At 30.9% G+C, this 26,556-nt stretch overlaps 5 protein-coding genes across 8 annotated transcripts; 3 read left to right on the forward strand and 2 right to left on the reverse strand.

The window, feature by feature from the left end:
* The first annotated feature begins 113 nt into the window (after window positions 1-113).
* LOC106791435 (ADP-ribosylation factor GTPase-activating protein 2) lies at window positions 114-3,275 on the forward strand. Of its 2 annotated transcripts, XM_014757058.1 has the most exons (8): window positions 114-234; window positions 563-754; window positions 852-983; window positions 1,074-1,106; window positions 1,470-1,769; window positions 1,858-2,132; window positions 2,224-2,593; window positions 2,677-3,275. In XM_014757058.1, the coding sequence occupies exons 1-8, from the start codon at window positions 160-162 to the stop codon at window positions 2,932-2,934; spliced, it is 1,635 nt and encodes a 544-aa protein (XP_014612544.1). In that variant the 5' UTR covers window positions 114-159; the 3' UTR covers window positions 2,935-3,275. The 2 variants fall into 2 exon arrangements, with proteins under 2 accessions (XP_014612544.1, XP_014612545.1); XM_014757059.1 differs by lacking the exon at window positions 1,074-1,106.
* LOC106791437 (probable protein phosphatase 2C T23F11.1) lies at window positions 2,950-5,152 on the reverse strand. 2 transcript variants are annotated; one of them, XM_014757061.1, is made up of 6 exons: window positions 5,112-5,152; window positions 4,924-4,996; window positions 4,442-4,670; window positions 4,174-4,379; window positions 3,874-4,099; window positions 2,950-3,802 (listed from the first exon to the last, which is right to left on the reverse strand). In XM_014757061.1, exons 3-6 carry the CDS (start codon window positions 4,626-4,628, stop codon window positions 3,474-3,476), a joined length of 948 nt encoding a protein of 315 aa, XP_014612547.1. In that variant the 5' UTR covers window positions 4,629-4,670; window positions 4,924-4,996; window positions 5,112-5,152; the 3' UTR covers window positions 2,950-3,473. The 2 variants fall into 2 exon arrangements, with proteins under 2 accessions (XP_014612547.1, XP_014612548.1); XM_014757062.1 differs by having other exon boundaries at window positions 4,924-4,969; window positions 5,112-5,144.
* Window positions 5,153-5,471: 319 nt separating this feature from the next.
* Window positions 5,472-7,910, forward strand: LOC106791430 (zinc finger protein 883-like). Its single transcript, XM_014757051.1, has 4 exons — window positions 5,472-5,810; window positions 5,899-6,002; window positions 6,083-6,561; window positions 6,928-7,910. Exons 1-4 carry the CDS (start codon window positions 5,613-5,615, stop codon window positions 7,383-7,385), a joined length of 1,239 nt encoding a protein of 412 aa, XP_014612537.1. The 5' UTR covers window positions 5,472-5,612; the 3' UTR covers window positions 7,386-7,910.
* A 375-nt stretch (window positions 7,911-8,285) lies between these two features.
* Window positions 8,286-10,572, forward strand: LOC106791438 (phosphoglycolate phosphatase-like). The gene is made up of 6 exons (XM_014757063.1): window positions 8,286-8,647; window positions 8,716-8,876; window positions 9,207-9,344; window positions 9,437-9,644; window positions 9,733-9,874; window positions 9,945-10,572. Exons 1-6 carry the CDS (start codon window positions 8,557-8,559, stop codon window positions 10,129-10,131), a joined length of 927 nt encoding a protein of 308 aa, XP_014612549.1. The 5' UTR covers window positions 8,286-8,556; the 3' UTR covers window positions 10,132-10,572.
* A 511-nt stretch (window positions 10,573-11,083) lies between these two features.
* Window positions 11,084-25,738, reverse strand: LOC106791434 (gamma-aminobutyric acid receptor alpha-like). 2 transcript variants are annotated; one of them, XM_014757057.1, is made up of 8 exons: window positions 25,604-25,738; window positions 24,853-25,045; window positions 24,514-24,734; window positions 16,833-16,915; window positions 15,943-16,083; window positions 13,516-13,665; window positions 13,162-13,424; window positions 11,084-12,194 (listed from the first exon to the last, which is right to left on the reverse strand). In XM_014757057.1, exons 1-8 carry the CDS (start codon window positions 25,708-25,710, stop codon window positions 11,652-11,654), a joined length of 1,701 nt encoding a protein of 566 aa, XP_014612543.1. In that variant the 5' UTR covers window positions 25,711-25,738; the 3' UTR covers window positions 11,084-11,651. The 2 variants fall into 2 exon arrangements, with proteins under 2 accessions (XP_014612543.1, XP_014612541.1); XM_014757055.1 differs by having other exon boundaries at window positions 13,516-13,668.
* Window positions 25,739-26,556: the final 818 nt, after the last annotated feature.

The following is a 26,556-nucleotide window of genomic DNA, read 5'->3' on the forward strand; positions in this document are numbered from 1 at the left end:
CTATACTTATATATATATATATATATATATATAACTATATAATATATATATGATGCAAATATATAATTTAAAATAAAGCGATAACAGCGCCAAAAAGACACTGACCACCTTCATACTTCCCCACAGTTCTTTGCAACGTCATTGACAACACGTCAAAAAATGGCAGAATTTGGACCTAGTAGGAGCGATATTGAAGATATTTTTAAAAGATTACGTGCAATTCCAGCGAATAAGGTTTGGATAATATTCTCTTTCAATTGTATTAAAGCAAAGAAATATATAGTATATAATGTGTAGTTTTTCAAATAATTAAATCTATTTAAATCACTACACGTTTTATTTATGTCCCCAACCTGTCATTATTTCCGATCATTCACCGTCTCATTTAATGATTATAGTAATTATGGAAATTATAAATTTAAATTAATAATACGAAGAATATTTTTTAATATAAATAAACTAATTTTGTTTATTGTGTTTAATGAAAATTATTTTTTTGTTTAATAATTTTATAAACTATTTTTAAATAAACGTTTAAATGAATTATAATTAATCTTTATAGACATGTTTCGATTGCAATGCAAAGAATCCAGCATGGTCCAGTGTGACTTATGGAGTTTTTCTATGCATCGACTGCTCTGCTGTTCATCGGAATCTAGGAGTACATTTGACATTTGTACGATCAACTCAACTTGATACGAATTGGACTTGGTTACAATTAAGAAATATGCAATTAGGTGGAAATGCTAATGCTGTTAGTATCTTTCTTTTAGTATTTTGATTTAGTTTTATTTTGTATCTGTCATAAAATTGTATTTTTGTTAATCGTATTTCCTTTCTATATTTCGCAGAGAAAGTATTTTGTTGAACATAATTGTATTACAACGGATGCCCAACAGAAGTATAATTCTCGTGTTGCAATGCAATATAAAGACAAATTAGCACTGGCATCTGCACTTGCAATGCGACGTCATGGAACAAAAGTAAGAACTTTTATTTTTTAACTTCTTAGTAATTGACATATGGTACACTGTCCAGAGAAATAGTTATAAATGAAAATATAAAAATTGTAGGTTTTTCTTCCTCCAACACAAAATAAAACAATGGTGAGCTGTGAAAACATTTTCACAAAGCACTATTTTCATTTTACTAATCTTTGCTTAACACTGTTCTGAAAAAAAAAGAAATTATAAAAAAAGATTGCTTTCAAAAAAGATATTGTCTAATTTTATATACATCTTTCAACAACATTTAAATTATTGATTCATGCATTTGAGATGTTACATTTTATAAATGTTTATTCATTTCATTAAAATATATGTAAATTCATATCATATGTTTATGACCAAAACATATGCTTATTGCAGTAGTTTAAGACAAGCTTGCATTATATGTTCTTGTATGAGGTTGGGTGTTTAAAATAGTTATGATTACATCAGCATATTTTATAACAATAATTTTATGTGTAGTTGCACTTAGAGGAAAATGTGGAACCGGACACAGAAGAATCCAAAGAAGTGGATTTCTTCCAAGAACATGAAAATTTTGATCTAAATTCTGATGAATCTAACATTGTAACAGAGGAAAAAATGTTGTCTAATTCTGCAATGAATACAGAAAATGTAAAGAAAAATGATACAAGTGCATCTTCGGAAATTGTTCTTAATTCTGTAGGGCCTTCTGTAAGACTTTCAGAATCTGCTCCATCTGCACAATCTGAAAGGAAGTCTACTATTGGTATTAGGAAAGTTCAATCTAAACGACCAGGTGTAAGCACGTGTATATTACTTAAATATGATGTTACAGTTCAAACTTAATTTTAGATATACATGATCATTTTATATTATTTGTATGCAGTTTGGAAAAAAAGCTGGTGGACTAGGAGCACAAAGAGTAAAAACTAATTTTGATGAATTAGAAAAAAGTGTCGTAGAAATTGGAAATGAAGTAAATGAGACGGTAGGAAATGAAGGAACAAAAGAAAAACGAGATGAAATTGCGACACGATTTGCATATCGTTATGAGCAAAATTTAAGTCAGCAAGCTAAGAAAGTGGAAGAACGAACGAAACAATTAAATCCGTCAAAGGCTGGGCAGGCAGAACGTCTTGGAATAGGATTCAATGCACGCAGGTATTTTTATCAACTTATTATAATAATATAAAATGAATTGTAATTTTTAACGATATTACTACACTAACATAAATAATTACTTTCTTTTTAGTGGTGCCAGTCATTCGGCTTTAGGAGATATGAAGACAATAACTCAAGAATCTTCATCAAAAAATATTACAGCTGCTGAACCTAGATCAAAAAATACCGATGTTATTGGTGATTTATTTATGAGTTTGGATGAATTTTATACAGCTTTATCGATTCCATATCCTAACAACAATAGTAACAAAATTAAAAGCGAAGAAGTGGTTGTTATTGCAGAACCGGAACCACCAAAACGACAACCACCTGTGAGTCGTCAAAATAATAGTAAAAGCGATAATAAAACATCAGATGAAGGAGAAGCTCAAAAGAAATTTGGCAGCGCCAAAGCTATTAGTTCTGATCAATACTTTCAAGACAGTAATTATGATGACTCAGTAAGTAAAAATAAACATTATTATGATAAAAATTTTACTCTATTTGAAAAATGGAATTATTTATAATTTTCACTTGTTCATAGTGGGAACGCAAAAGTAACCTTCGGCGCTTTGAAGGTTCATCCAGTATATCATCGGCAGATTATTTTGGCACAGGAGATTCTTCACCGACTTCTTCTGCTGCTTCTTTATCAGCTCGCTTTAGTGGAGGACGTGCTGGTGTAGTTGATTTGGATGATGTACGCGAAAGTGTACGTCAAGGTGTAAATAAAGTTGCAGGAAGACTTAGTTCTCTTGCAAATGCAGCAGTTTCTTCTATACAAGACCGTTATGGACTCTAAATATAAAAATCTTACAATCTTTTATTGTGATTGTTATTCAAATTATATTAGAATATTTCTCGTCCATTCTTCAGATTGTAAATAAAAGCTTATAATTGAGCTGCTGTGCGGCCTGTTTTCCAAAGGTGTGGCCTGAAGAATCCATAATTGTGTACATAATGGAATTCATATGTTTACACATGGAAAGCATAATTTCAAGACATTAAATTTACATTAAAATCAGAGATAATGTTTTTATAAAAACAATTAGTAAATTTTATAGTTATTTAAATAGATCTATTAATATATCTACAACAGAGGCCTCTAAATTTTTCACAAAAAAAATGAAAGATGCTTATACTTAAAAATTCGATCTTTTCGTTTTTTCATCCCCACTTCGTAACATCAATACTTCCTTAATTAACACTCTCTTATGGTGTGATAAAGAAATTGCGTCATAAGATAATAATGACAGTAAAGATAGTTCAAAAAAATAACGATTGTTACAGTGAGAAAGATAAAGAAAAGGAGGAAATGTCAATATACCAATTTATAAATGACTAAGAATTTGTACTAGATTTTTGACAGCGTGAAATAAGATGTGCATATGGTTTTCCGTGAAGAAAGCACACTAATACAACTGTCATATTGTCGCATCCAGTACCCATTAAAGCATCGGGTGCAAGACAGCAATTCATTAATTCTTCGCATATTTCTTCAGGATCCATAACACCTTCCATTTCATTTCCTACAACTTTTGACCAAGTTAAGCGAGACCTTATAAAATTTACTACTTCCTCGCTCGTCATTACATCCCAAATTCCATCACATGCTAAGACAACAAATTCCCAATCTTCTGTTATAGGAAATTGTTGAACTTCAGGAAAAGCTAGGGAACATATTTCATACATTTAAATATGCCCTACTTGTATTATTACAACTATTTATAATATTTCTTACCTGTTACGATCTGTTTTTGCGGTGACAAGTAATTGTTACGTTTAAACATGAAGTCTCCAAGAGCACGGGATAAAGCAAGGTGACCATTAACGCGATTGAATTCGACCCAACCACCTGCAGCCTCAATTCTATCACGTTCGTCTTTCAATGTAGGTTTATGATCTCGACTAAGTGGAACTGCATTTCCGTTAATGCTTGCTACTGCTCTGCTGTCGCCTGCATTAGCCTAAATACAATACAAAATATTGAAAAACTAGATAAACATATATTGCAAATGGTTCGTAAACCATAATAACTTACACTATACAAAATATTATCTTTGATGAGCAATGCGATAACAGTAGTTCCTGATTGTTCTTCTCTAAGTACTGCATCACTTTGCATTGCTTTATCTAATTCCAAGAAACCTCGTTGCATAGCCTGGACAATATTTCCTGCCTTATACTCACTTCGCTTGGTGATGTATTGATGAAGATACTTTCCAGCATGTTGAGCTATCGCTGCACCTATTAGTTTTAACTTTGAATGCAAATAACTTTATATAAGTAAAATAGAACAATATTATTACCTCCATGACCATCGTATACTGCAAAAAAAGCAGTGCCTGGGTCATCTGGAAGAGAGAGGATATGCACATGACAATCTTCCATTTTAATCCGCCATCCTTGCATACAAGAACTACCCACATGGTAATTGTAATTTCGGCAACATGCTGATTTTTTAGTTGTCACGGGTTCGCATAAAGTTTGACCCATTGTATTTTTTAATTCACCGCTATTACTGTATTTAGATCATATCTAGAAATATGATATAATACTTTTGATAATTATTTAAAATAGTTAAATAATAATAAAAAGTATGATTCATTAAGTATAATTGTCAGACTGAATTTATATATAACATATTATTGTTAGACTGAACTTATATATACCATATAATTGTCATACTGAAATAATATCGTATACACAATGCAGCATTGAAAACACAATTTAAATTACAATATATACGTGATATATTTAGATTTAAAAAATTAATTTTATAAATTTTTACCTTTTCATTTATCGTTTTAATTTATGCAGGTAAACTTAACCTCTTCCTGATGGTGTGAATGATAATATAGTTGCTGATATTTTGTATTAATTTACGATATAATATACGAAATATTAGTTCTTTTTATTTGTCATATTTTTAATAATTATAAAGAAAGTGATCGATTTTTATATGATTAATTGACTTACATCAGTTTGTAACGAAATAACGAAATACGATCAGCTGATCGTGAGTGGTCCCTTTCGTGCAATGAGTTAATGTTCTCTTTTAAATATTTATTTTATATATAGTTTTATTAGAGATATATAGTGATGATTCAGTTGTAATAATAAAAAAGATTATTTAGTATTATTTTATCAAAATATAAATAAAAAGAAATTGATTCGATACATAAAATCTAACAATTTTAAATTAGAATATCCAAAAATTAATCTCAACAAATCTTTTGATTCATCCAAAAAATTTAACCTTAATTTTTATATCATATAAAAATACTTTCAAGATAATTAAATTATTTTAAAATATTGCTGTCTAAAATATAAGTATATAATGTGAAATATTTTCTCTTTATTTATTTTTGTATAAAAATATTAATAAATTATATAGAATATTATATAAATAGATATTGTATTTAAATTACAAAAGGAAGTTGCACAGAAATCCATACATGTAAGAGTCACTGGTATACAATGGATTTAGATAAAGAAAAAAGTACAGAAAATCTTTCAGATAAAAAATTAAGTGCTACTATATCTCATAATATTGGAAATATTTCTACTGATAATAAACAAAGTGAAAGAAAATATATATGTAATTATGCTGGATGCAATCTAGCATATTTTAAGCAGTCTCGATTAGACAGACATATAAGATTGCATACAGGAGAGGTATTATTTTTAAGATATATATATTTTATATAGTTTAGTATAAAATATAATAATTAAAAAGTTTTAATTTTTATTATATATATTTTAGAGGCCTTACAAATGTAATTATCCTGAATGCACAAAAGCTTATACTAATTCCAGTCATTTGAAAAGACATATAGAAACGCATAATTGTACAAAAACAAAATTACAGTAGGTATCATTTTTAAATAATAATGTACATATATAAAATAATTGTTATATTTTTTATAATGTAATTTTGTTATTTTTAGATGCAGCAAATGTTTTCTAATGTTAAGTAATCGTCATAATCTAAAACGTCATTATGCACGTGTGCATGATAATGTTTTAACATGTAATGAATGCAATGAAGAATTTACTAAAAAGCATCAATTGACTCAGCATATTGCTATACATAATAATGTTATTCCATACAAATGTAATCAATGTGATAAAATACTTATAAGTATAAAAAATTTAAAGCGTCATGAAAAACTACACAAAAAAGGAAAGAAAAGTTATCCTTGTTCGCAATGTACTGAAGTTTTTGATAAATGGACTTTACTTTTTAAACATAAACAAATACAACATATTAATGGTAAATACTATTCTGTAATAGAAAGCAGTCAACGGCCTTGCCTCGTTGAAAAAACTAGTTCTCGAATAGCTACTAAAGTTAAACAACGATGGGCATGGTTAGTACTTGGATGGGTGACCACTTCGGAACACTGTGTGCTGTTGACTTCAGAGAGTTGATAAGATGACCTCTATGGAAAGGTGGTGGATGTTCTGTTGAAAAGGTTGTGTAGAGAAGTTCAATATATCCGTAAAAGAGAAAGTTATAATAACAAAAAAATATTCGTATACATATATATGCATATACTACAATAAAAAGCAAATACAGTAGAACCTCCAGTATCCGTATTAATTAGGAGACATGACTGTTTGGATTAAGGAATTTTTGTATAATAGAACACTTGCAATTTCTGCTTCATTCTCACCATTTTCTGATTTATAGAATATTTCTTATTTCAATTAAACATTGTATATATATATATGTTTTTTGATTGATTATTTATTCTAGTTACGATTAATGTAAATTTTTCATTTTTTGCAGATTTCAAATGTGACCAATGTAAAAAAGTATTTTCTAATGAAAATTACTTAAACAGACATTTAAAAATTCATAATAAATCTAGATGTTTTATACCATGTCCGTATAAAGATTGTGAAAAATCATATTTGTCTAAATCTAATTTGACAAATCACATTAATTATTATCATCTGAATAAGAAATTTATCTGTGATATATGTAAAACAGGACTATCGGCGAAATCAAAATTAATACAACATATACAAACTCATGAAAGCAACAATAAATTCAAAAAGAAAAAAATAACTAAACAACGTAAAATAAGAAAAGATGTTGGTATTCCCAGAAAGAGTATGGTAACAGTTCTGTCTGGATTACGATTCGATCAAAAAAGAGATGCAGAACTCTTGAAAAGAAAAACTGATATAGAATTGAAAACTACACAGGATCTCTGTACAAATGACAAAAATCAAGACGTATAATAGTAACAAAGTAATATATTGTACTAAAAAAGGTATTACAAATTTTAGTAAACACATTATTATGGAATATCATATGGAAAAATAAGCATATGAGCATTAAAAGCAAGGTACGCATATACAAGACTTGTATCGAAAAAGAGAGGGTTCGAGGGGTGAGGCTAGCAACCTACCCTCAGTAAAAACAATAAATCGCTCTTAGAAATAGCAATAAAAAAAGCTATTTCTAATAAGGTCAAAGTCCTAATAAAAAGAGGAAGAAGAAGAAGAAGAAGACATTATTATTATTATATTAATACTAAACTTACAGAAGCAGTCAGATAAACCGAAAGAAAAAGAGCTTGTTCCTGACTATTATATTGATGCATTAGGAAATGTTTTAGATTATATAGAATTATTTATTTCTAAAACTGGAAAAATATTACCTTAGAAACATCTTAAATTTAAATAAAATATTTGTGTCGCTTTTTACAATTTTTAACATAAAACATTTGTAATAAGTACATCATTTTTTCTACAATCAAATGTTAAATGAAATGATCACTTAAAGTTTAAGTTTTTATATATATATATATTACTTATATTGGTATCATGTATCTGGTTTAAAAATAAATCATTTAACTCAGTTTTTAAGACAATATATTTTTTTCTTCTGAAAGTAATAAGAAAGTTGTAATGATAAAAATGTTCAAATATTGGACAAATAATCTGTTATTAATCAATCACGGTATAATTTTTTATGACTTTATAATAATATTTTTATTATTGTAATAAATCTTTTGATATTATCAGCTTGAATAAACAAAACTATGTAGAATGATTATCAATTAAAATATGTAAGTAAAGAATAAAGTGCCATCTATCAAGATACGGATATTGCAGTTAATAGTCTATTATTTCGTTGATGTGGGGTCCAAGTTATATTCAACAACTCTTCTTCAATGGAATTACTGACATGAGTGTTAATATATATGTATATATATAGATAATATCATAGCATGCTATTACGTAATGTTAGACAGTCACAGCCAATTTGCTAATACTCTGCATCTAGTCAAGCTGATAGTTTAAGATTTTAGTTTATTGTAGTGAAAATCTTCAGGGAAGAATCATATGTCTGTACGTAGTAGAAATCAATTTCATTCCATTTAAATATCGAAATATAGGTGCATTTATGATGTCGGCTAAACGTTTGACATCGTTATCTAAAGAAACATTTCAAACCTTTTTGAATTCTATTGATGTTGTTTTATCTGATTGTGATGGTAAGTAATTGTATATATGACTTAATATATTTATTATTTTAATAGTTAAATAATAAAAATTATTTCAGGTGTTCTATGGAGAGAAAACGAGGTTGTACCAGGATCACCTGAAGCTGTAAATAAATTTAAAGAATCGGGGAAAAAATTTTTCTATATAACCAATAATAATTCAAAAACGAGACCTGAATTTGTGGAAAAATGCAAAAAACTTGGTTTTGAAGTAACCACAGTGAGTATTGTTAATAATTGATATTTTTATTTTATTCATCAATTATTTTTATATGTTTTTGTCAATTATTTTAATGTCCTATATGTAAGTCTCTCATTTGTCAAATCGATTAACTTCACAAAGCAACAAGTAGAGAAAATTGATGAAGTTATATACATTATCATATCATTTATTATTCAACCGCTATCAAAATTGTTGCCATTTAACCCTCTAAGTGTCAAAGCTTCAAGAATTCACGTGTGAGTTGTAGTATTGGTAATTTCCTTGGCCTTTGAATGGTTTATTTTTTGTTTATTTTCCATTTTATTTAATAAAAATCTTTCTTTTTAGGATAAGATAGTATGTACGTCATTTTTAGCAGCAGTATATCTTAAAGAAAAACAATTTAATAAAAAAGCTTACATAGTTGGAAGTCTTGCAATTGGCAAGGAATTGGAAGAAGTAAATATCAAACATATTGGCGTCGGAGTAAGTTATTATAAATATTAAATATGGCAATTGAATGCTAAAACATAGTATAATATTTTTATATATATACAATATATCATAATACTATTTAGCCTGATGTTATGGAAGGAGATGAATTGGATTTAGTAAAGAAATTTAAACCGGATCCAGATGTAGGCGCTGTGATTGTCGGTTTTGATAAGTATTTCAGCTATCCGAAATTGTTGAAAGCTACTACTTACTTAGCAGATCCTAATGTCTATTTTATTGGAACTAATTGTGATACAGATAGACCTTCTCCAAATACAAATAAATTCCCAGGCAATATTATAATATGCATCCTTTATTAATTTCTTTATCTATGTGTAAAACAAATTATGCTTTATACGTTCTTTATACCTTTATATAGGTAGTGGTTGCTTTATAAGAACTATCGAAGCCGCTAGCAATAGATCTGCTATAATGATTGGGAAACCAGAGACATTCTTAAGTGAATATATTATAAAAACATATAACTTAAATCCTGAAAGAACATTGATGATCGGTGATAAGTAAGTATTAAGAAAAATACTCGATTAATTTGATTTGAAAAACATAAGTAAAGTAATTTAATCATTTCAGTCTTCAAACTGATATTCTTCTTGGAAAACGTTGTGGTTTCAAGACATTACTTGTATTATCAGGTGTGACCACAAAATCTGATATAGAATCTGTCATAAAATCGGAAAAAACAAAAAATGATCTTGTGATACCTGATTATTATACTGATCAGTTGTCAGATGTAATTAGTTTTTTATCAAGTAATTGATAATAACTGTTGAATTAGAAACAGTTAATGTTAATTTACAATAATTTATGATCAAATTACATGCTTTATGTATTGTGAACATGTACAGGTATTTTTATTTTGTTTACATCTTTCACTATAGTTCCATCATATGTGTATTGTTTTTTGTAACTGATTTTTCGTATCGCTATATTATATATAGTAAAGTTATATTGTAATAGAATTTAAAAAAAGAAACATTGTGTCAGTATCAGTAGTAACGAACTAAACGTTTACTCGTCCGTTGGCGCACAAATAGATGTAAACAATTTTTATTATCGTAAAATAAATTGATCTTATTTTTCTTCTGATATAAAAAAACATTAATATGTTGAATGAGATATGTATGAATAGTATGAATCAGTAGTGTGTTTAAAAAGTATATATGTATAGGCTTTCAAAAAAGAACATATCTGAATAGAATAAATTAATATCTTTGTATATTAATTTCATTAATATTTTAATCTACGCACAATAAAAACTAATTTATTATATTTTGTTATCATTTTTCCAATATTTTATATAACTTTTAAATATAAAGCATGATTGTATACGTATTGTATTACGAAGAAATAGCACCACAAGGATATTGTTTATTTACTATTTAACGTAATACTTTGACGGAGACATTTAAGACTATAATAGATGAACGACACACGTATAATTTTTCAATGTGAAATATATGCTAGTCGTATTAGTTTAAAAGATAATTTTCTCTTTGATGAATGCGACAAAATAATCCTAATAGCATAGCAAACATGTCAATAAAGTTTGTTATAGCTTTTAACATTTGATGCCAAGATTTATGAGCTCTTTCGAAACCTCATTAAATATATTTATTATAGATAAATAAAAAAATTGATAGGTCATCCGTTATTATTGCTAAAGTAAAAGTAACTTATTGTAAGTAATAACTAAAATAAAATTAAAAACGATTATATATTTGTGCTTTGTAATATTAAAATTATTTTTCAACAAGTTCTTAATAATATAGAATCAATTTTTGCTTACTAGATATAATTCTCAAAAAATTTAAATATAATAAATAAATCTTATACGAGCTTTTTGTTCTGATAGAATCACATTCATATTTCTTAGATGTTAAAGACTCTTAAGTTTGAGGTCAAGTTCAGAAAAGCATATATATGTATATACAAGCACTTATTTTTTAACGGAATACTCGACAACGATTAGACGATATCGAGGTCAAAAAGTTCGGGTGTTCCGATTAGCTCTCGTATTAAACGAAAAAAGGAGAACGATGCGACTAAAATTATTAATAATTCACATTAATGGGTTATACGTATTTACATATGTATATATATATATACATATATTATTATTAGAGGAACACTTTTCGGTAAACCATTTATGATTCTAAAACTTATGTTAATCGTATTATCAAGAGAGATTCTACTATTCGATTCTCCTGTTTTACATATCTCGCGAGATCGGTAACGATTGAGAAAAATTGGAGCGAACGAACGCTCCTTCTCGTCTTATCACGCCCCATTGGGATTTGAATTATAATAATTGATACGTTCGCTTCTAGAAAGATAAGCGTACCAATAGAATAGATTTATTGCTAGAAAAAATAATGGAAATACGACGCGACTGGCACGATCGATTTTCGAAACCGAATTATATCTTGGCGTACGTCTACGTCTTCTTCTTGGTGGAATTTTTTTACTAGGCGAATCGACCCTTTCAGGGGAGGAAGATTTTCTAGGCTGTGACTGGGCCGCTTGCCCAGGTTGAGCCTGAGATTGAGATTGAGGTTGTTGAGGTTTTGGTTGAGACTGAGATTGAGTCTGTGGTATCGGTATTGGCGTCGGAGTTGGAACCGTTTGATGATGAGGATTCCCTCGACGATGATGGCTCACCGATGGAGAACAAGAAACACATGGTAACTGCCAATGGCTGATAGTTCGTTCTCGATCAGGAATTACAGATAATGGTATTACCTCGATAAAACCATCATCGTTAACTGTGAAATTTCTACTACTTCCAGGAATCGAATTACCCGAATTTTTTTGACGACGATTCTGAAATAAACAATTGTATCTATTCAAAATTTATAAATATAACTCTATTCTTATCGATATTTTGTTGCGATTAGAATTGATCGTTAATCTCTCTCTTTCTCTCTCTCTCTCTCTCTCTCTCTCTCTTCGAATATTCATTCTCATTAACGGCCCGATATTTGTTGCCATTGTACGAAACGTTTTGCGGTTTTAGCAAAAAGAGCGATTTCAATCGCAGCTTTTACGAGTGATACTAGAATTGGGCTCGCTTCGAAATATATACATATATGTATATATATCAATGTGAAAACTTTGCCAAATAACGGGAACGGGTGCCTCGAGATTTTCATAAAATCCGTCCAGTTATTTTCTTTTTTTCTCCCTTTTTTTCTATATTTCTTTTTTCTTTTTTTTTTTTTTATTCTCTCTATGCTTTCAAACTCTACTCGAAACATCTTTGTGGGATCGTGTCGCGTCTCCCGAGAGGAACAGTGATATTTGTCTACGTTTTCAAATCGATAAATAATACATCACTCGTAAGTGGTACGAGTGCGTTTTTTATATGGACGTTATAGGATGAATTATATTTTAAACGTTACTTTAAATTAAAAAAACTCGCACACACGAGATGTTCTAAAAGTTTTGCTGAAAACAAAACTGAAAAATTATATATATTTATGTTTGTTTTTTGTCTGACAGATAAGAGACGGTCAATATTTCTTTTTAATAATACCGTAACCAAAGATTCATATCTCGAAATGAAAAAACATAATGTTGCAATAATACAATACTAATAAATCAATATGTTGATTTTTTTATATTTATTTTATTTCGTAAAAAAGCGACTTTTGGGACACACTGTAATACAAGGAAGAGCTATCTTTTTATTTCGTTAGTATAAATGAAAAAGAAAGAGAGAAAAAAAGAGAGAAAGAGAGAGAGAGAGAGAGAGAGAGAGAGAGAGAGAGAGAGAAAAAAATACACATACCGTTCCGTGTTTGGACGGTGACCGCGAGATTTCCTCGTTTTCGCTGGAACTGCTTTCGGTGTCGCTTAAATCAGAGCTGAAATAACACTCGCCCGAACCATATTTAGTGAAGTAGTGTACTACAGCGAATTGAATGATCGTGGCAAAGATGAAGGCGAATGAAAGAAAGACGAAAAAGTCCAAGGCAGTAGGATAGGGTACTTTAGGTAAATCTGTTCTAGCTTCTAATCCTAAAAAGGTCATTGTCAGGACAGTTGTAATACCTGCAAAGACAAACAAAAAAATATATTTCTTTGCACGAGAGAAAATCGTTAATAAATAATTAAACATTTTATTGTAAGTATGATACCGTACCAAGGGATACTCGATCAGCAGTAGCTTCTCTGTTCAACCAAAATGAGACCCAAGATAGTACTACCAGAAGTATGCAAGGCCCATAAACTTGTATTAAAAAGTTACCCATGTGTCTTTGCAGGTGAAAATATACCAATAGCATTGAGTATTCTGCTAAAATCCAAACGTAAATCGTTAAACATACGTTTTAATATTTCGCGTGCGATGTTGAATTGGCAAGTTGCCGAGGATGCTACGACACAATACATCAGACATCGAACTATTACGAGGAAAATGTGGACAACGAAGGAGAGAAGTCGCATTGTGTGATTCTCTGCAGGACGAGTTTGTTTGCAAAGTACTTATCTCGCATACATAGTTTGTATATATAGATATATATGTACACATCTTTTAAATGAGAGTCTCATCAACGAAAATTATTATTATTCTTATCTAGTCTATACGATTCTTATAAGAAAATTTATATACGTATATTAAATGTATAAAATCCATTTTGAATGAACATTTAACTCGAATTACAACAATCAATCTGTATATATATTTTTCGCGTTAATATGATCATTTTGTTGTTGATGAGATATCAACGAAATTTCATATGTCGATGGAAAATTTATAAAAATTGGAAGAAAATAATAAATCTTGATATCTCAATCAATGTGTGAATTTTTTATTATAAGGAATGTAGGAAGAACGATGTTCTCTAACGAAGTAGTAGAGAAGAAAGAAAGAGGAAGAGAGAGGGAAAGGGAAAAGGAGATTACTCAATTACCTTCATCGTCATTCGCTTGCTTACTAGCTATTCAAGAAGAAGGAAAGTTAGAGATGAAGTCTCTACGAGTGCCGAATATTAGATTGCAGAAGAAGAGAAGAGAACGATGTTATGGCAATGTTACGGAAGAAGAATTCACGTCTCTTCTTCTTCTTCTTGCATTTTTTTATCTTTCTGTCTCTTTCACATGTCTAGTGATTTAATCGAGGCTATTTTTATCAAGTAGTTCCGTTTTGGAGTTTTTAATAAATAAGAGAATTGTAGAAGACAAAAATATCATCAATGAGTATATCTCGTGAATTTTCACGACAACGACTTTCTTTCAATTTTTTAATCCATTTGCATCATATTGCTTCAAATATGCAATTAAATCCACTGTCGTTAATTGTGACAGTGAACTAAGCGAACAAAAAAAAAAGATTTGTTTAAAAATATATATATTTTATTAGGGTAAACCAAAAGTTCGTGCGTTTATTGTGTTGTTTCAAATAGTGCAATTTTTTGAAGTCAATAAAATTACTTTATATGCAAGTGAAATATTAATTAAAAAAATGAATGAATTTATTATTATTATATATATTAATTAATTAAACATGTTAATCGTGGGGAATAAATTTTTGTTCAACTCGTTTCACAATGGAGACTTTTTTGTTTCATAATTAATATCATCATTCCATGACGAAAAATTTCGTCGCGTTTATTGCAGTAGAGTAGTTCGTGTTTGACGAAATATTTTGTCATATTCAGTTGACAGGTTTAAAAACGCACGAATTTTTGGTTCATCATAATATAATTTATCTCATATTACTATTATTTATATTATCAAGTCAAATCGTAAAATAAATTTGTTTCATTTTTTTGACTTACATTAGTATTTACAATTTATGTTAGACATTGTCATAATCAATTGTACGATTTATAAGTTAGAAAAACATATTCGATCGACGATTGATTTTAATTTCAAGCTATTTAATCGAAATTGTTTGAACAATATTTAATTTCAATTAGAAATACCGTTGTATTACAAAAATAAAATAGGTAGAATTATGTTGGCGATGTACTTTGAATATTTTACCTACCGCTGGAACAAGACGCGCGCGAATTATTCCGCGCTCAATGATAAGTGGCAGTCATAGTTCGCAGGTTATTACGCTTACGGGTGCAAATGGGTTAATCGTTCTAAAAATACACGCAGATAAAAATACGTACAGGGTGCCTCAAACTTAGACGATCAAACTGCGAGTTGTCTAAGTTTGGTCGACTAAATTTGAGACATTCTGTACGTTTTGGGGTTGTCAGGAAAATTGAAATCGAGTATTGAGATCGGTTTACGAGATATTTCGTCTATGAATTTTTTCTCCTACTTTCGTATCGACGTATAAAAAAGTAATCCAATGTGTAAAATAATATATAGCAATATTTAAAGAATATACAAATGCGATTTCAAGAAATGCTTGTACACGTTGTATCAAAAGCTTATTTTTTTTTTTTTAGTATCGTATCATAAATAAAATACAACGAAATTACTTTCCACGCAATCTAATATATTAAAAATTTCAATCAAATATATATATATATAATTTAAGTTGGCATGAACTTTCCGGGCAACTCAATTCTTATAATTAGATTCGATTGCGTTGATTAGATTTTCTACTCACCATGAGACAGAGACGGAGTTGTTGAGTGATTCGCAGTAGGATTTGCGACTAAATCGAATTGGGATAGCTTCATGTCTTCCGCTATGGCAACTTGTCTATCGCTGTTCCATTTGTAGATGACATCACGAGTTGTGTATCCAACTAAAAAGAAAGAGAAAGAGAGAGAAAAATAAAAATAAAGAAGAAAGAATTTAGACGTTGAGGAAAAAAGAATGAACGAGATCGATCGATCACTTTCCTTCTCGTAGAAGGATTTGAATTTTTATTTGGACTTTTTCTCTCTTACGTTAGTTAGTTAGTTTTTTTTTTTATTTTATTTTTGTTTTACATTAGAACTGCTCCAAGGGGGAAATAAATCTGGCTCTTCTTACCTTATTCGAGACAAACTAGCATCGAGATCTCCTTACGAGGAGATTATAAATGAGTTCACCGGAGAAGTACGCTCTTTCTTCATCTCCCTTCTTTTTTATTTTATTTTATTATTTTTATTTTTCCATCTCCTTTCTCCTCCTCCTCTTCCTCCTCCTCCTCTTCCTCTCACCTTATTTCTCATTAGACTTTGAGCAAGTTAAAAAGAAAGAAAGAAAAAGAAGAAAAGAAAAAAAAAACACACAAGAAAACGAGAGTATATTTCTCTTCATAGTTCTTCATGCATCTATGCGCTTCACGTGATAAAACTTTTTGCACGCGAGATACATACTTTGTTATGGAATTGTAATTAATTAAAACATTTTTCATCGGTTAGCAAGTATAAAAAAAAAAAAAGTAGTAACTTATGACGTTAAATATTTGTGTCTCGATTTTAAACGAAGAAAGAAAGGGATATGGGAGAATAGAAAAAGTTAGATAGAAAATGTTTGATTAAACGGTATTCGATTTTGTTAACTTACAACTGCCAAATTTTAATGGACATCTTTGGGTATCCATGGGAAAATCTTCGAGGTTCATCGGACATCCAGCTTTGATCGTGAGTCTACGAAACAAATGAAAAAACATTTCTATCGATTAATTTTTATCGGAGTAGACGAGTATCATCGGAATCGTTTGAACTTGTATAATTTTGTAACGATAGTTTATGGATTACTGGTTAAAAGATGTTACACGCAGTTCGTAGAAACGTGAAAGTTAGTTAGGTGCTAAGTAGATAACGAAGATCTGGATTTCGAAATTGATCAAGTTATCGTAGTACTGCATGGCATAGTTTAACTTCAACGCTGATAAGTAAGTTAGAACCGAAAGAGGGACGGACGATCCGTGATTAATCGGATCCATCACGCTCGTGAAGTAGCTCGATCACTTGATTTGCAGTTTCCAACGTTCTCATCTCGCACGCTCTTTCCTGGTAAGAATACCTCTTCTGTAACATAGCGTTCACTAGATCTCACGATTATGTAAGTATATGTATCCAATCGAGATACGCGTATCGTTTTCTTATCTTTCCTACCCTTTATCCTTTAATCTTTCTTAATTACACAATATGTTTTTTTCTAATGGTCATTATATTTAATAAAAAAAAAAAAATTTACTTTCGTTGAAAATGTTTTTATCCCATTTGTTTCTTTCCCCCTTTTTCTCTCCTACTTCTACCTTTATTTTTTTCTTTCGTACTTAATAAACCACTTGAAAGTGCTTTATCTCAGGTTTTTAAAAAAGAGCCTGCGGATGAAGACCGCAAAAGGCAAAAAGATATTTTGCCAAGGACCAACCCGTGATTGTTCCTTATTTCTTTCTTTCTTTTTCATATATTTCAAGTATATATATATATATATATATATATATTTGGCGTTATATTTCGTTTTTTACCTTCAATTCACACCCTTTTGTTCTACCCCCACTCCATCTTTTTTTCTTTACCTTACTTTGTGTTTCTCACCAAGCTCACGCTAGTCCATTCATGCCTCGCTTAATTTCTTTCCTCTTATTTTCCCCTTTTCTATCATTGTATGAACGAAGAATAGGGGTAGTAGATCTCACCTATACGCTCATTTAATTCCGTTGAATTCGACGTTACCGATGAAGACTTTTAAAAACTCTTCATCGGTAACGTAAATTTTTTCGGGGCCAGTGCTACTACGCTTAATTAATTACTTTTTATTTTAAATGAAAATGTTATTAACAAAAAATAAACTCTTATACAATATATTAGAAACTTTAAAGAGTATTAATAAATTTTATCAGATTTTTTTAAATAACAATCAAATTGAAAAAAATCCACATATCCATGGCGTCAGTAAAAACCATTTTGCTTGGGTTTGGGGTTAAATTTTTCTTTTTTCTTTTTCGGTTTCAATATATGCAGGTTAAATTAAATTTTAGATTAATCAGGATTACTTTTTTTGAACAAGTCTTTCTTAGGAAATATATTTTTGACGAACAGCATTCAAGGGTAGATTAAGAACCGATTAGAGAAGCAAAGGTTCGACTTAATTGTCAGCCCAGAAACCGGAAACGTTTCTCTCGTGAAAAGAGGAGGTAGTTCCCTTTGAAAGATCAAAAGGGTCTGACAAGTTCTCTCGACCGTAACAAGTGAAGTTGCTTCTCTGGATCTTATGTCGTACCTTTTTATATTGTTTTATGTACCTCATCATCAATGAATACTAATTTCACTAATATATCCTTTTGTCCTTTTTCTTGTTGTTGTAGTAGTAGTAGTTCTTTAAGAATATTAAACGAATCATTTTTATAAAGCGATACTACTTTTTTATTTATTTCGTTTACTCGTGCCGAATTAATGAGATTATCTTAAAGGGGCTGTTACACCACCTTGGTACTCGGAAAAACTAACTTAAACAAACAAATTGTTTTTTCTTACGCGATTTTCAAGTATAAGAAATATTTTTTTATCGACGAAAAACAACTTAAATTTTGTCGTCAATATTTAATATCATACAAATAATATTTATTTCAATATATTCATCAATATACACGCGTCGCATATTGAATGATAATGAAAACAAAAGATATTTTTCCTATAGTTTTATCGGAAAGCGTCAAAATGTTGTAACCTCCACCTTTTAAGCAGATTTTAATTTTTTATTATTGTTTTATGGAAAAGTAAAATGGTGAAGATAAATAGAATTATTTCTCTTCTCTCACCCTTGCCCTCTCCACTTTTATCTTTTTTTCTTCCCCCTTATTTCTCTTTCGTTTAAATGATACATATATATTATTACTTTATCGTATTTTCCAAATGTTTCGCGTTAGATTAACGAAACATTCGGGTTCGAAGTCTTCCAGGCGTTTTCTTTTTTTTTCCCCTTTTTTTCGGAGTTACTTTTTGACAGCCCATTTGTGCGGTACCGAGATCAAATCTTACGTGGTATCCGTTTAGCGTAGGAATTTGCGAGAGGACGTTGAGAATGTGGGGAAGGAAGTCAAGGTCTTAAAAAAAGGACTGACTTGAGAACGGTGATAGCAAAAGGGGAAGATTGCCAATCATGTTCTTTAATTCGACGAAACCCTTCTCTTCTTCGACGAAATAACTTCAACGATGCTAAGGGAAGTGTACTACTCCTTCTTTTTTTTGTCTTCTTCTTCTTCCTTCTTTTTTTTTTCTAAAATACGATCCCACGTGTTAGGAAACATCGGAGATAATAAAAAAAAAAATCGAAAAAAGGGAGGAAGAAGAAGAAGAAGAAGGAAGAACGTCATGCGAAAAAGGGAGCGTAAATTGCTTGTGGATCTTGAAGTGTACCTATACTCGGGGAAAACCGATGTCGTCTTTTCCCTTCCCCCTTTCCTCCCCTTCCCCTCCTTCCACCACCTCCCCCACCATCTCTATCTCCTTCTCTTTCTCTTTCATTCGACATTTTCGACGTCAGAAGGTACTGCAATTCCACGTTAGAAGGTATGAATCACTTGGAGCGTGAAGTGTACACACATTCCGAGTCGCAGATAGAGAGAGATCCTATGGATTTACTGAACCCGAATGCATACATACATATAGATATAGATATAGAAGTATCCATCCCGAATTACATCCGGGTCGATCCTTATCTCTTGATGCCGAACACCGGAGAATTCGATTTTTCATGCTAGTTTTGGTACCATGCCCTAAAACGCGTCTCCTTCTATACATCTAGTTTTGGAACATCGTTCGGGATGATTTATGATTATTCAAAAGAGAGTTCGCGTAATAATTGATATAAAAAAAATAACATTTTTTTTCTAGAGATATATTTTCGATAACATATATATTCGGTAGTAAACAAATTTTCCTTAGACCGTAAAAAAGGTTCATTTCAAAATTTTATAGGGTTAATGATCGATTTCTCTTAGGGAAGAGATAATATATTTATACGAAAATATTTTCACCCGTAATAACTCACGTACGAACGATGTACTAGTATAATCATTCGTAGATGTTGTGTGGTGAAATATTTTTTTCTATATACGTCGACGTAAATCGACGTCGTATTTGATGATACAAATGAACGGTGATTTCGCATTATATGCGATAGAATTTTCTCCCGATGAAAGCGGAAAGTAAAATAAAAAGAGAGAGAGAGAGTGTGTACTCGATAGGAGGATAGCAAGTGCATTTAATATCGCGTCGCTATTATTTACGAGGTTGGTACGCACGCGAGGCTAGCAAGGTGTCTCGTTTGCATGAAAATAACGAACTCGATTAACATAGAGATACCATCAAATTCTAAAATTACTTCGGGTCCAGTGTCCCGGATTATTCTACCGCGTCCGTTACTGTACGATCCCTGTAACATTCCCACGTACCACGTAGGCAGAATCTAAAATCATGGATTTTGGCAAGATAGCCTTCAGAGATTTTAGGGGCTTGGAAAATCCACGAAGACGCGAGAGATTATCCCTGACAGATAGCAATGCATTTAATTCTATTCCGTCGGGGGAAAATGAGAGTGATGCCAAATGAATATGGCATATAAAATCAATGCTTTTCTTCTTTATTTTCATTGAATATCTCTAATTTTATTTTTAACAAATATAATATAAATATTTCGCATCAATTCGATTTTTTCACCCCTCCACTCATCCCTTCCCGATCATTACTCAACGATTTTTCTTCTTCTTTTCTTAATTTATTATTTTTTTTTTCTTCTTTTTCTTCTTTTTCTTCTTTTTTTATTTATTTCTAAAATATCAAATGAAACTTTTGTCTAAAGCATTGTTTTTATTCGAGTTTACGTTGAATGTCATTCAAAGAAATAAACTGATGTATTGTAATTTATACCGTACCTCGCATAGACTATTGGAATTTCTGATTATGCGGAGAGAATCTCGATGAAACTGGTCAAACGATGAACGATTAATGGCTTACGCTCTGGTAATAGCAATTTAATCTTTACGATCTTTCTCAAAGATCAAACATTAAATCACGATGATCGGGAAAAATAAAAACAAAAAGTCAAAGGATTTTGCATACTGCGTACGCATGCTGATATTTTATTTCTTATAAGCAGATAGTATTATATTTTTCGTAAACGTTTCACAAGATGTTCACGATATTAAACAAAATTATTGACAAAGATTGCAATTTTCTATAACATCTTGAATTTAAGTATATTGTAAGTCACGAAGATTAAATTGGTTTATCGAAAAAAGTAATAAAAAAAAAAAAAACTCTTAAAGGGGTCCATTTTTAGCTAGAAATAATTTATTTTTTATTTCATACATAATATAAAAGATTGTTCGTCGCGTATAAGAGGAATGAAATATACAGTCCAATTAGTTGTTTAATTACGAATATCTTTTATCTTCTTATTTTTTTGAATCAAATTAAACGATACTAGTAGTTTTCGTGTCAATAATGTTATTTGTTTCAATGTTTCGTTCGTTTATCGGTTAAAAAGAAAAGTATCGTAAGGAAGTAAGATTCCAAGGATCGATTCCGAAATCAGTATTATACGAGAATCGCTTGTGATGGATTTAAAAAAAAATCGTTTTATCGTGAAATAAAAACAGGACAAAAAAATCAATATTAATTTATTAATAGAACGACAATATTTTCTATTTAATGTCACGATATGAATTTCTGTTTACAAGCGTTGTTAAAAATTGATGATCTCTCTATGATGCAACGATAAAAAATAATGTCTAATATTTCCGTTCGAAAAAACAACATTTGCGATACTTTATATGTATATTCATATGCGTATCACGTATCTGCGAATATATTTATTGCGTTTAGTTGACCTTACTGAACTATTAATTGTTATTCAAATAACGTTCAATTAAATAAATTCGAAACTTTAAAAATCGTCAGTCAATTTCGTAAGATATTCTAATGTTTTATGGATCGTCTAAAATTATTCGTGGTAGATAGAATAAATATGTGTGCGCGTGTACGCGTGTAGAAAAGTGATACGAAATGTATGATATATCTAGTTTGAAAATCTCCGAGACATTTTGGTGAGAAATCGAAATCAAAAGGCGCGTAAAGTGATACGCGCAAGTACGCTCGAGGGAAAGACGGGGTCGTAAAATGGGGTCGACTGTCTTTCCGTTTGAAACTAAAAGTACATACGTACGTACGTATGTACCTGGACAAGAATGCCTTGGTCCTTGTATCGTTGAGTATACGATACGAACCCATTTGTAGAAAGATACGATAAAGAAAAGAATCAAGGAAGAAAAGGTTGGGGGTAGGGGAAAAACATTTTACCACGTTACAACGTGTTCTCAACCTGTCCTTTAACTCGAAACTATCCCATGCCCATTTTTATTCTTTGTTCTCTCCTATATAATATGTTCACGTCCGACGTAGAACTATATATATAGGTTCACTTTATTTTGATTTATTTTCAATTGATTTTTACGAACGTGTGTATGAAAATACGAATTCACGAGTATCTTCTTTTCATTTTTTAGCCCACCACGGCTAAATAGGGGGGGAGCGGGGGCGCAGAAAGGGAGGTCGAAAGATTTTCTTTTCGTGTTTTTAACAAGAAAAAGAAATAGTGGGTAACCCTGGTTCAAATATATGTATCCGTTAGATGAAAATATTTGGAAAAAAGTGTCGTAAAAGAAACATTTTTCGCGTTAAAATTTATACATAATTGTAGACTACGTTTCTACACAAATTGCACAACCTTTTGCAAATACCAACTACTACGAACGAACGAACGAACGAACGAACGAACGAACGAACGAACGAACGAACGAACGAACGAACGAACGAACGAACGAACGAACGAATAGAAAGTCGACGAAATTTCGTAAATATTTGCTAAACGTATTGCACGTTTCCTCGCATTTGATGAAACGTCTCATTTGATGCTAGGATAGAAAGTAATATTAACGTTGACATTTTGGGGAAGATCGACTTTCTTCTTTACGACTTCTCAAACCGAATTTCATTGAATTTTCTCTGAAAGGGTTATTCGTTATTTAGACGGTTCGACTAGGTCAGTTCGCAGTACAGTACTACAGTGGCTAATAAAGTGTGGTGTAAATAGTACACTGGACGTGATATCCACCGACAGTGAATCCGATGATGGCTGTGCTTCAACAAGCGTAACGTATGCGACGCAGGTGTTTCCAGCGTGAGAGAAAGAGAAAAAGAAAGAGAGAGAGAGAGAGAAAGAGATTTTTTTGTCTATTCCAAATGATTGAGCTCGTCAAATATTATTTCACGTTTTTCCATCGAAAATGTTTTTAATTTAGCGAGAAAAAAGTACGCATACCTATCGATAAAAGTAAAAAGAAAGAAAAAAGTGGCGTAAGGGGGTGGGAGTGAGGGGAGAGGTTAGAAGGTAGGGGGTAGGGGGAACAAAAAAAAGAAGAGAGATAAAAATATATTATATAACGGGAATCATTTTGGACCATCTACCGGGACGAATAAAGATCGGGTGTTTAACCTCGTCAGCATTCGATATTCGAAGAGTAAAGAGTGTCCTTGAATTTTTCAATGGTCCCTGTTCGAAGCAGCCACGGGAGCGTTATTTCAACGTGGAATTAGCGGATAAGTCAAATACAAATACGGGGGAGAAAAAGAGAGTCCACGGATTCGAGGGACGGACGGACGGACGAACGAACGAACGAACGAAAGAACGAAAGAACGAACGATGTATGTTTCCTCTTTGTTAAACCATTCCCTTTCTCTTGACCTAGTCTTCTGAATCGGCTCCATTGTGCACGCCAGAATTAACCCTTGATTCTCGGGCTACCCTCGGCCCGGGGCATGTCATGTATATTATGCCACCTAAGAGATACTACTACTACTACTACTACTACTACTATTACTATTACTACTAAGAGAATATTCCGAAGAGACTGAGCGGGGGCGGGTAAGGGGGAGGGGGTAGTACTTTACGCTAAAAAATCTACACAGGCAAAAAATTCATCTAGCTTTGTTAGATCCTTTCAACTGCAAACAACGAGTGACAAAAGAATAATAAGAATGAGTGCGGCGAAGATATTCCTCAAGTCTTTTATTATCACCTTCTTCTTATTCTTTCTTTATTTCTTTATATTTTCGTTATCTCGCGATTCGTGTACTCTCTCTCTCTTTCTCTCTTTGATATTAATATGCTAATAGATTAATTAATAAATAAAGTAAATTTTGTTGTCTATCGAGATAATTTGGATAATACTTACCGCGAACTATAAAGCACCCTTCCGTCTTTATAAAGTCTGACGAATTTGTTTGGACTAGTGATGGTGTGTAGGTAGCTCTGTTTGCCATTATAAAAATACGTGTCAGGTTTCCAAATTTTAGCCAGCATCGATATGCTGAGAGCGAGTGTTTCCTTGCCACCTTGAAATGCTAAACGTCTATCTACCCAAGACTGTCGAAAGTAACAATCCATCGAGTACGTCTGTAAACGAAATACGTATTTCCATATCAAAATTCTATTTGGGAAAATTTATTTATTTTTGTTTTTTTCTTTCTTGCGCAATTTTTTTTAATTTCTTATTAACAATGATAAGATCTACCATATCGACTTCAGAGATTGGACCCATGCTACGGACCATAATGTCAACTTCTACCGTTGCTGGTGGTCCACCAAAATCTGGTCTCACGCTGTTGTCGTAACCACGAAGAAGATTGTCGAGTAATTCACTGATGTTGCTATGATTGTTACTTTGCGTTCTTTGTCTCATTGATGTTTTTGCACTCGTCGTTACACTGTAGAAGAAAATAACATATTTTTTTGGTCCCTTTGTTCTAACATACTTGGACACCGACGTACGTGACATTATTTTCTAACCCATTGTTAAAATCAAATTAGACCATTACAGTTGGACGGTTAATAAGAAAAATGATGGTTATTAAATAATTACAAAATAATAGCTCGCTAATCATGACGAGGCGTAATAACGGAAGTTATTAAAAATGACAAATATTTATTTTCAACTTTAATATACTTATGTTACTTTAAACAGTTTGCACTATTATTTACTTTTTATTAAGTTTGTACTTTGAAATCGTTCTATTATTTATATCTCACCGTAATACATTTTCTATGAGCTATTTCGTAAATAAATACAAACAGGTGGTAATTGCACGAACGAACGATTTGTCGATTATTTCGTGACTAAAGTTAATGTGTTTGTAGTACGAAAAAATACTATAAATCGTCTTAGGAACTGTAATTATGTTATATAAATGTCTTAGGAACTTGGAAGAAACAAACAAACGGTGAATCGAACAATGCGATTTTTCAATTATCAGTGTTTAACTTACAGAAATGAAGCGAAAGAAGTGATAACATTGGCAAAGGCGAGTAGGACTCGTTGCTTCATGATGTCCTGGGACCGAATCTTCCCACGACAATGTCTTGAACGGATCATTAATTCGTCCTAATCGTTCGTATTCTCGATACCCTAGAATTAAAACGTGAAACGTTTCAATATATAATATTTATATATTATAAATTGTTTTATTATTAATTATATATGTATATTATATTGTTAAATAGTAACACTATCTTTAAAGTTTAAAAAAAATCGATTTTTGTTGTTTAAATGGATAATTTTATTCATCAAAATATTCGTAGTATAACATAGTGATTTGATTAGTTAACAAGATTTTAAACTTATTTTTCTCAAATTTGTCTATACGATTCCTATTAGAGTTTTGATTCGATTTATTTGAAATTGCGGCACAATCTTTTTAAATATAATATATTGCATGGAAATAAGTAAAATGTTTTTATGTAAATTGTCTTCTCTCCTCCCCCCCCCCCTTAAAAAAAAGAAAAATGAATTGAAAAGATTGTCCACACGTCGTTAGTTTACTTTAACAAAATTTACAATCAATATTATTTAATATTATTTAAATATATGTAAAAAATAAGATTCTTTCTTTTTCATTTATAAAGAAAAGTTAATCATTAATCTTCAAGTTAAAAGCCAAAGGGATATGGTTATCTCTTGATTTATTAATTTGTATTAAAAAATATTTATTTGTTGGTCACAGTACTTACGTTGTTTATATGGGAATAAATTAGTCAATGTTTTTTTAAAAAAAAAAAACTCTTAGCAGATATCAAAAGATCGTAGCGAATCGAGAGATTATCGGTATTGAACACTGATTACATTTAATTGGATGGAACGTGGTGCAGAAAATAAGAGAAAAAGAACAAAAAGAAAAGAATGCAGTTCAACGTAACTGTGAAAGTTCATTAACGAATCTAT

This window comes from Polistes canadensis, unplaced genomic scaffold (assembly GCF_001313835.1).
Source record: "Polistes canadensis isolate GaletaPanama2010 unplaced genomic scaffold, ASM131383v1 scaffold_308, whole genome shotgun sequence".
NCBI lineage: Eukaryota > Metazoa > Arthropoda > Insecta > Hymenoptera > Vespidae > Polistes > Polistes canadensis.